This window comes from Pistacia vera, unplaced genomic scaffold (assembly GCF_008641045.1).
Source record: "Pistacia vera cultivar Batoury unplaced genomic scaffold, PisVer_v2 Contig130, whole genome shotgun sequence".
Taxonomy (NCBI): Eukaryota; Viridiplantae; Streptophyta; class Magnoliopsida; order Sapindales; family Anacardiaceae; genus Pistacia; species Pistacia vera.
This window is the reverse complement of record NW_022195358.1, coordinates 407904-422351: the sequence shown is the minus strand read 5'-3', so window position 1 is coordinate 422351 and position 14448 is coordinate 407904. Positions and strand designations below refer to the sequence as shown.

At 32.6% G+C, this 14448-nt stretch overlaps 1 protein-coding gene across 1 annotated transcript; it reads right to left on the bottom strand.

Moving 5' to 3' along the window:
- Positions 1-9081: 9081 nt before the first annotated feature.
- On the bottom strand, positions 9082-9420 carry LOC116122000 (mavicyanin-like). The gene has a single exon (XM_031407905.1). It carries the CDS (start codon positions 9418-9420, stop codon positions 9082-9084), a length of 339 nt encoding a protein of 112 aa, XP_031263765.1.
- Positions 9421-14448: the final 5028 nt, after the last annotated feature.

Below are 14448 nucleotides of genomic sequence, written 5' to 3'. Positions count from 1 at the left end.
TTTGTTCAATATTGAGAGATGATTAGGTTAAAAAAATAATAAAGTTTGGACATATATAGTAAACTCATCTTACTTTCCTAAATTGTGAGGGTTTTTTAAAGAATAAATCGAGTTATAAAATCAGAATACTAATTATACTTTTAATGAAAATAACATGATATGTTCTATAATATATAACATTATACACTAAGTAGATCATTTAGACTCAGGTAGTTCGTATTTAAATTAGACCTGTAGATCATATCAGAATATTAAATCTAAAGCATTCGACTATTTCTTCATTTTTATTATTTATTAAGGACAATATAATAAATTACCTAATTTCTCAAATAAAACTACTGAGAGATTTGAGTCGTAATAAAAGCTATTAAGATATAAGATAGAGCCAATAAATCAAACAGAAATATAAGTATACGCGCTTTCATTTAGACTCGAAAACTTGATCAATGAGAATTTCGAACAATAAAATATGAATACAGTCCATGATGCACCGAACATTTCTTCGTTTTATCGATCTTATTGCTAATGGTTTATGGCTCTAATGTCTGTTATTACATGGGGATGGGCTATATGTGGGTGCATCGGAATAAGGAGGCAAACCACTGAAGGAGGGTGCGTGGGTGATTCAGATGGTGGGTGGCGCTCTTCATCTTCTTTTTCGTTCTTCAAGTCCTCTGCCGGACCTTTTCAGCTCAATCTTGTCAGAGCCAGTCCGGTAGACGGCAATTGGGTTCTCTTTGTTACATTTCTGGAAGTTTTCCTTAGTACTTCCATCACATCGTGCATGGCGGTGTTGTATTGGAAAACTGCATAAAATGTTCACTCATAATAACATTCGAAAGGGACGGATCAAGAATTAATTTCAGAGAGGGTGAATTCAAAATAATTTAATATAAAAATCAGCAACGTTTTATATAAAAATGTTTTGAAAAAACAAAAAGTAGAAATATGAGGACGAATTAAGTAGGGGTGAGCATGAAAATATGTTCTACTCGCACTATATAAAATGACATACGGTAACACTAAACAGTAACAAAAGTGTTACCGTTTCTTAAAGTGTATCGTGACTATCTATGGTAACACTTGATGTAAAATGTTCGATAACAATTTTTATACGTAGCATTTTAACTTTTTGTAACACATTTTATGTCATGGTAACTATTTTTTTCTAAATGTTATGGTAACACATATATAAATATACCGCTCACTTCAGGAATATTTATATATGCACTTCAGGTGATAATTACTTTTACAAGGATTTATTAAATTTTCCAGAATATATCTGAAAACCACCTTGTTAATATTTTGTTAGAAATCGGTCATTAATAATATATTTGTTCCTTTAACGAAACCTAATAATAGGGATGTAAATTGTATTTTAATTTTAGTTATTAATGATATCTTAGAAAAAATTGCAATTAACTCTTATATAATTATTTATAAACATTGAAAATTTTATGTTAATTAGATTGGGACCGCCTTTCTGTTTCAATCATATAGATGAACATGTTTAGTGACGATTAGGTTAAAATAAATAAAATTCAAAGCTTAATAACAAGAGAAATTTAATTAATGAAATTTTCGAATCAATAATATAGAAATTCAATTCAGCGGTCTTTCTTGAACGTGAACCCAATTGGATGAATTTCAAATGGGTTATGGCTCTAAGCAATTGTCTTCTAATCCTTCTTCTTTTTTGGGGTTGGGGCTGATTTGGGTGCATTATAGTAAGGAAGCAAAATACTTGAAGGACCGGGAGCATCCGGCGCTGCCATTGGTGGATTTTTTTGGTTAGGATCAGTCTCAGGTGTTTCTCCAGCATCAGGCGCTGCAGTTGGTGAATTTTCACCCTAGGATCAGCACTTGGGTTCTTCGGTTCTTCCTCATAATTTTGTCAGGCTTGTAATCAACTACAACGCTTAACTTCTGTCCGCTTGGCAATGGCCGGGGTACTGCGGTGAAGAAAATGGGCCGGCTCCTCAACTCGATCTTGTCAGCGCCGGTGCGGTAGACGGCGATTGGGTTTCGTGTGTTGCATTGCTTGAAGTTTTAGCAGTCACTTCCCACATCGTGCGTGGGTGACTGCCATAAAATAATTAAGCAACAGATATAGATATAGAAATGACTGTCAAACGAGGGCACAAACAATCTACGAAGAAGATCTTTCTCCTTCCTTTTTTTAAGAAGAAAATTGAGAAAACCGATGTAGCATACAAACCTTACGTACAAAGAGTGTCAACGATGTTGAATTCTTGTCGGAAGCCCATTCATAGTAATCTACGGGAACTTTGCGGGTCCATCCAGGTTCATCACCGACCTTGTACTCGGCGGCTATGGCAACTCCACAATAGAAGCCAAGACATCATGACAAGACCCCTTGAAAATATTTGTTAATTCCATGGTTTCAAAGTTCAATATGTGAAGGAGAGTGAAGGTTTATTATTATGATATGGAAATGGAGTGATTTGATGAGACGCATTTATAATGAAGATCAACGTTAAGTTTCAGGCTCACTGTAAATATCGGAAAAAATATTAACATTCTAAAATAGTATCATTTTTCATTTGACTTGGACCTAATCAAGGCCGATTATGATTTAACTTATGAATGGCTTTTTATTATTTTGTTCGATTAATTGATGCCTTATATTTGATTCAATCGGTTCTCATTTCTAACACTAGGTTATTTAAGTCTCTCACATTCTTTTTCGATAATAATTTTTAAACTAATAAGCATTTTTTTGATAGTACACCCCATAAATTAAAAAGTCTCAGTGTTTGAAAATTGAATTATTGTTGAGAAATTATGTTATCACAATAATTTTTTATTTGCAATAAAAAATAATGGGTTTTCCGTTAACCGTTCTTGCTTAGGGTTTGAAATTGTACATTAAATAAGACTAAGCTATATATAAATATTGATCTATACGAGAAGGATGAAAAAGAAAAATCATTTTAACTAATGATATATTTTTATTTTCAATTCTTATGAAACTTGGAGTTGATTTGAATAAAAATACTATGTATAAGAATTTGGAGAGGAAATAAATTGTCGAACGAAAGCCAATTCAAATTTATCAAAAAAGGAAAATATAAGTATTGATGCAGAAATCTGCACACAACTAGCGAGATCCGATCGACCTTGTTTGGATCGAAACTGATGTGTGCGTGATTACGGATAATCAACGATATGAGTGAATGATAATGTCAAAAGTAAATGACAAAGAGAACTTTTAAAGGGGTTCGCGAAGTTAACAGCCTACGTCTATTGTGTTTTTTGTATATATTGTGAGAGCTTAAATGTAGTTTTTATCCAGAATTTGTGTCCCCTCCTCATCGTTTAGGGGTTTATATACAAAATTTACATAAAGAAATAGCGAAATTAGGAGATTACCAATGATTTGAATCACAATTCCATATCCTTCGATTAAGCGTTATGATCACACAATGAAACTGTTGATCAATCAGGATTGAGTAATCTGAGGATTGATTGATTAATTTCTAGGATTGTCGCGACGCTTGTGTGGGTCAAGCTACGGCTCGACGAGCTTATGCTAAGTCAATCAATCATAGTTGCGAGATCATTTGAGTGAGCTATATCCTCCGTTGCCGAGCTTGGGGAAAACCACACACACCAATAAGATGAGATTAGAGTTAACCAAAATATATATATATATATATATATATGTATAAAGAAAATATTAGAGAAGGGATTTGAAATGAATATAAATTATTCTAAATTAAAATTTTAAAATAATTTTAACTATTACGATAGAAAAAGATTTAGTGGGGCTTAATAACGCAGCTCCACTTCTAGTCTAGTAATCTTGTTTAGTCAAGGTCAGTTTACGTTCAGATTTTCTGGGCTTCGTTTTCAATGAGGGCCATGAGTTTGGTCCAAAGGGACCCAACCCAGGTAGCATAAAAAAAATTGTACCATATAATCAAACATCTGTATTTGATGAGTGAAAATAAATACATATTTACAGAGGAATGTATATTTAATGGTATAATAATAACCAATTTAATAGTGGTAGCATCTGAAGCAGAACCAGAATTTTACATAGAAAATTGCAAGTCTAAATAGGTAAATCAGAGAGAATGATAATCTTGACCAAAACTCTACATGAACCCAGATGCATAGTTGAGTTTTAAAACAGAAATTGATCGTATAGGTTGTGTTTAATTTCACTTATAAATGTGAATTTTAAGACCACCTTCTGGATACCCTGCAATAAGACAGACAGGTAGATATGCTCATTCAATCACTCCATTTACTTATTGAACAAAAATATTGTTAAGAAGAATTTCATGTTTCACGTTTGTTTAATTTCCAATCACCACCTGGACATCAAGTCCGTCCTCCCAGTACAGAAACATTACTTTCTGTTGTCCGTAAACGATATGATGGACATTTACGTAAACGATTCAAAGATCAGGACTGAAAATGAATTAATTAAATTGAAATACTATGGCTCCAGCAAACAATTATTAATATCAAAATATAATAAACTAACTAAAATCCCTGGTAAGAGACATCTTATGGAACTGATAACTAAGCCTCTTGTATTAACCGAGGTTTTCCATTAATTAAGCAAATAAAATAAGATTTTTAATACAAATCATATATATTGGGGGATTATTTGTTAATTAGCTGTGTTGGTTCCATGTTGTTTCGCTACTGCTTCTGCAATGGTTCAGTCCACACAACAGAGTTAATAAAAGTGTAAATCAAAAACCCCTAAAGTTTAGTTAAATCACAAAAATCTCTCTATGTTAAGATTTAAGGTTAAAATTAATAGTAAGGGAAAATACATAATATCAAGGGTCCATTTGATATAGAATTTAAATGCAGATACAAACAATCCTTGAAATAATTTGATTGAAATGGCTCAAATTGTTATAAAAACAGTTTTCAAATACATTCCTAAAATAATGTAAAAATAGAAAATGATTAACAGTCGTCTAATATGAAAATCGTTTTTAATTATTCATATAAATTTTCAAATATTAAAAATATAAATACAACTACAAAATTTGAATCATATTTTAGTTTTTCAAAATTATTTTTGAATAAAAATCAAACAGGCCCTTAGTAAGTAGTAAAAGTGTAATTTCTTTAATTTATCACTAATAGTAGGGGGTATTATTAAATTTTAAAAACCTTTTGAGAAATTTTGTGATTAATCAAGTTAAAGGGGTTTAATGTTAACCGTTAATTAAATAAATTAAGGGAAACAGAGGCACACCAAACAACAATTTAGTCAAGCCGAGCCGAGTCAGAAGCCGAGGTTCGCGCTCCCGTTAAACGAAAGCCAATTCAAATTTTATCAAAAAAGGAAAATATAAGTATTGATGCAGAAATCTGCATCAACTAGCGAGATCCGATCGACCTTGTCTGAATCGAAACTGATGTGTGCGTGATTACGGATAATCAGCGATGAGTGAATGATAATGTCATAAAGTAAATGATAAAAAGAACTTTTAAAGTGGTTCGGCGAAGTTAACAGCCTACGTCCATTGTGTTTTTTGTATATATTGTGATTTGTGAGAGCTTACAATGTAGTTTTTATCCAGAATTTGTGTCCCCCTCCTAATCGTTTTAGGGGGTTTATATACAAAATTTACATAAAGGAAAGAGCGAAATTAAGGAGATTACAAATGATTTGAATCACAATTCCGATATCCTTGCAATTAAACAAGCGTGAAACATGAAATTCTTCTTAACAAATATGTTTGTTCAATAAGTAAATGGAGTGATTGAATGAGCATATCTACCTTGTCTGTCTGTAATAAGACAGACAAGGTAGATATGCTCATTCCTAGTCAGCGCAAGTGGTCAAGGTCTGGACAGATCCTGCAGCCATTCAGGCCCGACCACGTCACGTGCTAGCGTGAGCAGCATGCTCCTGCCAGTGCAGTGGGTGCATGCCAGACTGACGAAAGGCTGGAGGACGTCCAATCCTTGCATAAAGCGAGGAGATCACGCGAGTAGGTGAATAACGAGACGTAAATGAGGATTTGCACGGTACGTGACCCCTTTTTTGGATTCAGTAATGATTACCTCAATGTATCCCACTATAAATAGAGAGCTTCTCTCTCGTTTGTGGGATTCGCTCATTTTTACTCTTGATTAGCTATTTTCTCTCTGTAATAGCTCTCTCCCTCTCTCTCTCTCTCTGTCATGCTCTCATCAGCTTGCTACTCTGCAACCTGATCCCTCAAATATAAATACAATATCAGTGGACGTAGGATTCATTTGGTCAAGCATCCGAACCACTTTAAACATTGTCTTGCCACCATTTATATTCTCAATCCCCTATTCACGTGTGTCTTCTAGGCCAACTCAGCATTTCACATGTGCGGTTAGTTGGTGTCAAAATCACGCATCAACAAATAACAAGCCACAAGTTATGTAAATCAATTGAAAGTTATAAACAATATGATATAGTAAAATAAAGCCAAAAAATGTAATGCTTGTATGTTATTGATCAAATTCATTCAATCATCTTGATTATTTAAAAATAAAATTAGGTTTATGAGGTAGAAAAGGAACTAAATTTTTTTAAATTAATAGCAAAATCAATTCTAGATAGATTGTGTATGAATTATGAAATAATTTTGCGTCTTATTTAATAGTTTTTCATAAAGGATAAAAGTGTAATTAAAAAGAATATAATAAACAGGGTCAACTAAAATAATTAGTGAGAGTCTGAGAAACTAACAGCACCATCTTAAAATATTAGTGTTAATAAATGTAGCAAAGTAATAAATAATAATGTTTTAGTAAAACTTTAAACAATAAATTTACTTTAGTTCAAATAATTACATGGTCACCCCTAAAGCTTGGTGTGAAATTTTTCTGCCTCCAATTTTATAAAAGTGACGCTAACATCCCAAAATAGAGATTATGTCAAGTAGATATAACTCCGATTGCAGTATTACTTTAACCTCACACATTGAAATTAATATTCGACCTTGTTTCACCAAAAGTTTTTGAGGACACCATAATTTTACCGGAACCGTATTGTAATTAAATTATGTTCGCATTGTCCTCTACACGTGTTACGTCTAACGATAAAAATGTTCATTTTCTCCTAATAAGTTGGCTCAAATTTTTTGTTTGCCGTGTTTACCAACATAGGCACCTTATGTTTAGAGTTGTGACAGTGGTCAAGAGTAAGGGTGACAATCGAGTCGAGCCACTCACAAGCGGCTCGAGCTAGGCTTGACATTAGTCGAGTTGAATTCAAGTTCGATTACAGTAGAATTCGATTAAAACTTGAAAACTCAAATTCAATTGAAGCTCATATTCTCGAACTCGAATAAAATTTGACTAAAACTAGATTATACAAACTTGAATTCCAATTTCAGGTATCGAGTTCGAATTCAAACTCGATTTCTCATGCTCGATCAGGCTCAAACTCAAATTCGATACTGTAACACTCGAGTCGATTTTGATTAACCAGATACTCGACTCGACTTGACTGGATTTCACCTCTACTCAATAATGCCGCAGATGAAGCAATGGTTGCCCGACTTGTCGAGTGTGATCTTGTCCAAGCCAGAATTGTAGAGCGCAATTGGAGATTTTGTTTCGCATGATTTCGTACACTTGATGGCCAATTATCATCATACTGTGCTGTGAGGGGTTGTACTTGAACACTACATTAATTAAAGGATACAAGATTACCCATTAACGATATGATATAAAATAAGGTTTAACTCAATTTAAGAGGTGATTAATTAGCTAATTAATTACTTTAATTACCTAGAGTGTCTTTAACAAGGATTTTGTTCCAACCGGTCACCTCGGTGCCGATCCACTCAGTATTAAAAAAGGGGCAAGTCCAACCAGCCACCTTGGTGCCGATCCACTCAGCATTAAAAAAGGGGCAAGTCCAACCAGCTTCACCACCAACCGGTTGCTCAATCGGATTAGTCCATTCCTTAGCTGCAATCAAATCTCTTCTTTGTGGATTTGATACTAAAAAAAATCATTAAATTTACTTAGTTTCTTGTTCTACCCAAATTAATTATGTATTTGTGTTAATATTTCTATAGTTAATTCTTAAGTTGGTCCTAATTACTCATAAATAACATAATTTGCAAATGAAATATCATGATACTTATAGTTGGTTTTCTATTATATTTTTCTCTAAATATTTTATCAGAAAATATGTTTGTATTTGGATGTCAATTTTAATTTATATGAATAAAAGTTGGAAAAAAAAAATGTCATGAGTTTCTTTACAAATCTCGGTAATAATATTATAACTTTTAAGAAAAGCTACAAATGGTTTAAATGACATTTTAAAAATGTTATTGATGTCCTAATTTTCGTTTTGTGAATTTCTCATATAGATATCTATATATAAATTTGATCGACTGCTCACTTTATGCACTTCACTTCACTTAACAATTATTTTTGTTAGGGTTAATTAAATTTTCGAAAAGATATTTTAAACACCCCTAAAATTTATGATAAATTGGCACTACCTTTTTGTTTCAATATTGAGAGATGATTAGGTTAAAATAAATAAATAAAGTTTGGACATATATAGTAAACTCATCTTACTTTCCTAAATTGTGAGGGTTTTATTTAAAGAATAAATCGAGTTATAAAATTCAGTAACTTACTAATTATACTTTTAATGAAATAACAAATGATATGTTCTATAATATATAACATTATACACTATAGTAGATCATATTAGACTCAGGTAGTTTCGTATTTAAATTAGACCCTGTTAGATCATATCAGAATATTAAATCTAAAGCATTCCGACTATTTCTCTCATTTTTATTATTTATTAAGGACAATTATATAAAATTACCTAATTTCTCTAAATAAAACTACTGAGAGATTTGAGTCGTAATAAAAGCTATTAAGATATAAGATAGAGCCAATAAATCAAACAGAATATATAAGTATACGCGCTTTCATTTAGACTCGAAAACTTGTATCAATGAGAATTTCGAAACAATAAATATGAATACAGTTCATGTACGCACCGAACATTTCTTCGTCTTATCGATCTTATTGCTAATGGTTTATGGCTCTAATGCTCTGTATATTGATTCATGGGGATGGGCTATATGTGGGAGCATAGGAATAAGGAGGCAAACCACCTGAAGGACCGGGTGCGTTGGGTGATTCAGATGGTGCGTGGCTCTCTTCATTATCTTTTTCGTACTTCAAGTCCTCTGCCAATGGATTCCGAGGTTGTCCAGGCGCGAAATCAACGTTAAAGCTCACCTTTTGTCTGGCTTCGCAGTGGTTGTGAGTACTGCAAATGAAGAAATGGAGGCCAGACCTTTTGAGCTCAATCTTGTCAGAGCCAGTCCGGTAGACGGCAATTGGGTTCTCTTTGTTACATTTCTGGAAGTTTTCCTTAGTTACTTCCATCACATCGTGCATGGCGGTGTTGTATTGGAAAACTGCATAAAATGTTCACTATAATAATCATTCGAAAGGGACGGATCAAGAATTAATTTCAGAGAGGGTGAATTCAAAATAATTTAATATAAAAAATCAGCAACGTTTTATATAAAAATGTTTTGAAAAAACAAAAAGTAGAAATAATGAGGACGAATTAAGTAGGGGTGAGCATGAAAATATGTTCTACTCGCACTATAATAAAAATGACATACGGTAACACTAAACAGTAACAAAAGTGTTACCGTTTCTTAAAGTGTTATCGTAGACTATCTATGGTAACACTTGATGTAAAATGTTACGATAACAATTTTTATACGTAGCATTTTAACTTTTTGTAACACATTTTATGTCAATGGTAACTATTTTTCTTAAATGTTATGGTAACACATATATAAATATACCGCTCACTTCAGGAATATTTATATATGCACTTCAGTTGATAATTACTTTTACAAGGATTTATTAAATTTCCAGACTATATCTGAAAACCACCTTGTTAATATTTGTTAGAAATTCGGTCATTAATAATATTTTGTCCTTTAACGAAACCCTAATAATAGGGATGTAAATTGTTATTTCTAATTTTAGTTATTTAATGATATCTTAGAAAAAATGCAATTAACTCTTTATATAATTATTATTAAACATTGAAAATTTTATGTTAATTAGATTGGGACCGCCTTTCTGTTCAATCATATAGATGAACATGTTTAGTGACGATTAGGTTAAAATAAATAAAACTTCAAAGGCTTAATAACAAGAGAAATTTAATTAATGAAATTTTCGAATCAATAATATAGAAATTCAATTCATGCGTCTTTTTCTTGAACGTGAACCCATTGGATGTAATTTCAAATGGGTTATGGCTCTAATGCAATTTGTCTTCTAATCTCTTCTTTTGGGGTTGGGGTGATTTGGGTGCATTATAGTAAGGAAGCAAAATACTTGAAGGACCGGGAGCATCCGGCGCTGCCATTGGTGGATTTTTTTGGTTAGGATCAGTCTCAGGTGTTTCTCCAGCATCAGGCGCTGCAGTTGGTGAATTTTCATCCCTAGGATCAGCACTTGGGTTCTTCGGTTCTTCTCATAATTTTGTCCAGGCTTGTAATCAACTACAACGCTTAACTTCTGTCCGGTTGGCAATGGCCGGGAGTACTGCAGGTGAAGAAATAGTGGCCGGCCTCCTCAACTCGATCTTGTCAGCGCCGGTGCGGTAGACGGCGATTGGGTTTCGTGTGTTGCATTGCTTGAAGTTTTTAGCAGTCATTCCATCACATCGTGCGTGGGTGCTGCATAAAATAATTAAGCAACAGATATAGATATAGAAATGACTGTCAAAACGAGGGCACCAAACAATCTACTGAAGAGTCTTTCTCTCTTTTTTTAAGAAGAAAATTGAGAAAACCGATGTAGCATACAATACATTACGTACAAAGAGTGTCACCGATGTAGAAATCTTGTCGGAAGCCCATTCATAGTAATCACGGGAACTTTGCGGGTCCATCCAGGTTCATCACCGACCTTGTACTCGGCGGCTATGGCAACTCCACAATAGAGAGCCAAGATCATCAGACAAGACCCATTGAATTAATATTTGTTAATTCCCTGGTTTCAAAGTACAATAGGTAAGGAGAGTGAAGAGTTTATTCAATTATGATATGGAAATGGAGTGATTTCATGAGACGCTATTTATAATTGAAGATCAACGTTAAGTTTCATGGCTCACTGTAAATATCGGAAAAATATTAACATTAAAATAGTATCATTTTCATTTGACTTGGACCTAATCAAGGCCGATTTGATTTAACTTATGAATGGTCTTTTTTATTTATTTTGTTCGATAATTGATGCCTTATATTTGATTCAATCCGGTTCTCATTTCTAACACTAGTGTTATTTAAGTCTCTTCACATTCTTTTTCGATAATAATTTTTTAAACAATAAGCAATTATTTTGTAGTACACCCCATAAATTAAAAAGTCTCAGTGTTTGAAAATTGAAATTATTTGTTGAGAAATTATGTTATCACAAATAATTTTTTATTTTGCAATAAAATATAATGGGTATTTCCGTTAACCGTTCTTGCTTAGGGTTTGAAATTGTACATTAAATAAGATAAGCTATAATAATTATTTGATCTATACGAGAAGGATGAAAAAGAAAATCATTTTAACTAATTGATATATTTTATTTTCAATTCTTATGAAACTTGGAGTTGATTTGAATAAAAATACTATGTATAAGAATTTGGAGAGGAAATAAATTGTCGAACGAAAGCCAATTCAAATTTATCAAAAAAGGAAAATATAAGTATTGATGCAGAAATCTGCACCAACTAGCGAGATCGATCGACCTTGTTTGGATCGAAACGATGTGTGCGTGATTACGGATATCAACGATGAGTGAATGAATGTCAAAAAGTAAATGACAAAGAGAACTTTTAAGTGGTTCGGCGAAGTTAACAGCCTACGCTATTGTGTTTTTGTATATATTGTGAGAGCTTAAATGTAGTTTTATCCAAAATTTGTGTCCCCCTCTCATCGTTTAGGGGTTTATATACAAAATTACATAAAGAAAATAGCGAAATTACGGAGATTACAAATGATTTGAATCACAATTCCAATATCCTGCGATTAAGTTATGATCAAACAATGAAACTGTTGATCCAATCAGATTGAGTAATCTGAGGATTGATTGATTAATTTTAGGATTGTCCGCGACTGGCTTGTGTGGTCAAGCTACGGCTCGACGAGCTTATGCTAAGTCAATCAATCATAGTTGCCGAGATCATTCTGAGTCGAGCATATCCTCGCGTTAGCTCGCGCTTGGTGGAAAAAACCACAAAACCAATAAAGTGATAGAGTTAACCAAAAAAAAAAAAAAAATGTAAAGAAAAATATTAGAGAAGGGCAATTCTGAAATGAAATATAAATTATTCTAAATTAAAATTTTAAAATAATTTTAACTATTACTGAGTTAGAAAAAGATTTAGTGGGGCTTAAATAACGCAGCTCCACTTTAGTCTAGTAAATCTTGTTTAGTCAAGGTCAGTTTACGTTCAGATTTTCTGGGCTTCGTTTTCAATGAGGGCCATATGAGTTTGGTCCAAAGGGACCCAACCCGGTAGCAATAAAAAAATGTAGATATAATCAAACATCTGTATTTGATGAGTGAAAATAAATACATATTTACAGAGGAATGTAGATTTTAATGGTATAATAAATAACCAAATTTAATAGTGGTAGCATCTGAAGCAGAACCAGAATTTTACATAGAAAATTGCAAGTCTAAATAGGTAAATCAGAGAGTAAATTGACTGAAGTCTGACCAAAACTCTACATGAACCCAGATGATAGTTGAGTCTTAAAACAAGAATTTGTGTATAGGTTGTGTTTAATTCACTTATAAATGTGAATTTAAGACCACTTCTTGGATACCCTGCAATAAGACAGACAAGGTAGATATGCTCATTCAATCACTCCATTTTACTTATTGAACACAACATATTTGTTAAGAAGAATTCATGTTTCACGTTTGTTTAATCTTTCCAATCACCACCTGGACACAAGTCCGTCCCCCCAGTACAGAAACATTACTTTCTGTTGTCCGTAAACGATATGATGGACATTTACGTAAACGATTCAAAGATCAGGACTGAAAATATGAATTAATTAAATGAAATACTTATGGCTTCCAGCAAACAATTATTTAATATCAAAAATATATAAAAACAACTAAAATCCATTCCTGGTAAGAGACATCTTTATGGAACTGATAACTAACCTCTTGTATTAACCGAGGTTTTCCATTAATTAAGCAAATAAAATAAGATTTTTAATACATAAATCATATATTTATTGGGGGATTAGTTGAATTAGCATGTGTTGGTTCCATGTTGTTTCGCTATGTTCTGCAATGGTTCAGTCCACACAACAGAGTTAATAAAAGTGTAAATCAAAAACCCACTAAAGTTTAGTTAAATCACAAAAATCTCTCTATTGTTAAGATTTAAGCGTTAAAATTAATAGTAAGTGAAAATACCATAATATCAAGGGTCCATTTGATATAGAATTTAAATGAGATACAATCAATCCTTGAAAATGTATTGATTGAAATGCTCAAATTGTTATCAAAAACAGTTTTCAAATACATTCCTAGAAACTAATGTAAAAATAGAAAATGATTAACAGTCGTCTAATATGAAAATCGTTTTAAATATTATGTAATATAAATTTCAAATATTAAATAATTAAGATACAACTAAAATTTGAATCCTATTTTATTTTTAAAATTATTTTTGAATAAAAATCAAACAGGCCCTTAGTAAGTAGTAAAAGTGATTCCTTAATTTATCACTAATAGTAGGGGGTATATTTAAATTTCAAAACCTTTTGAGAAATTTTGTGATTGAATCAATGTTAAAGGGGTTTAATGTAACCGTTAATTAAATAAATAAGGGGAACAGAGGCACACCAAACAACAATTTAGTCAAGCCGAGCCGAGTCAGAAGCGAGGTTCGCGCTTCCCGTTAATCGATAACAACACGCCAGTTGCACGTGCAAGGACAGTCAATACACGTGGACTCTCACGACAAAGAAAAAAATGAACCACCACCAGGAAAAATAATAAATTAAATTAAAAATAAAAAAAGAAATTAAATATAATAAATGTATATATAAGTATATAACATAACCACCTCCAAACCTAAAGCGTACTACTCACTTCCGGTTTTAACTCTCAACAACTCAGAGAGAAACTCTACAGTGAGGGGGAGTGTACAGAAACACTAACAACTCTCAACTCTCACTCTTATACTTCCAATTAGCCACACACACAGCCCACAGAGATTTTAGAGAGAGCGCGTTTTTTTTTCACTCATTTAATGCGTCTCATCAACAAATCGTGAAACCATTCCCTTCTCCTTTCTTTTCACGGACTAATCAAAATCTTTCACGCTAACAATCAATCATTTTGTAAAAATTTACTGAGTGAGCGAGTTTGAGAGCT

Bases quoted from the DNA above. Each gene is read 5' to 3' on its own strand.
- LOC116122000 (XM_031407905.1), bottom strand. From the start codon at position 9,420: ATGCACGATGTGATGGAAGTAACTAAGGAAAACTTCCAGAAATGTAAC.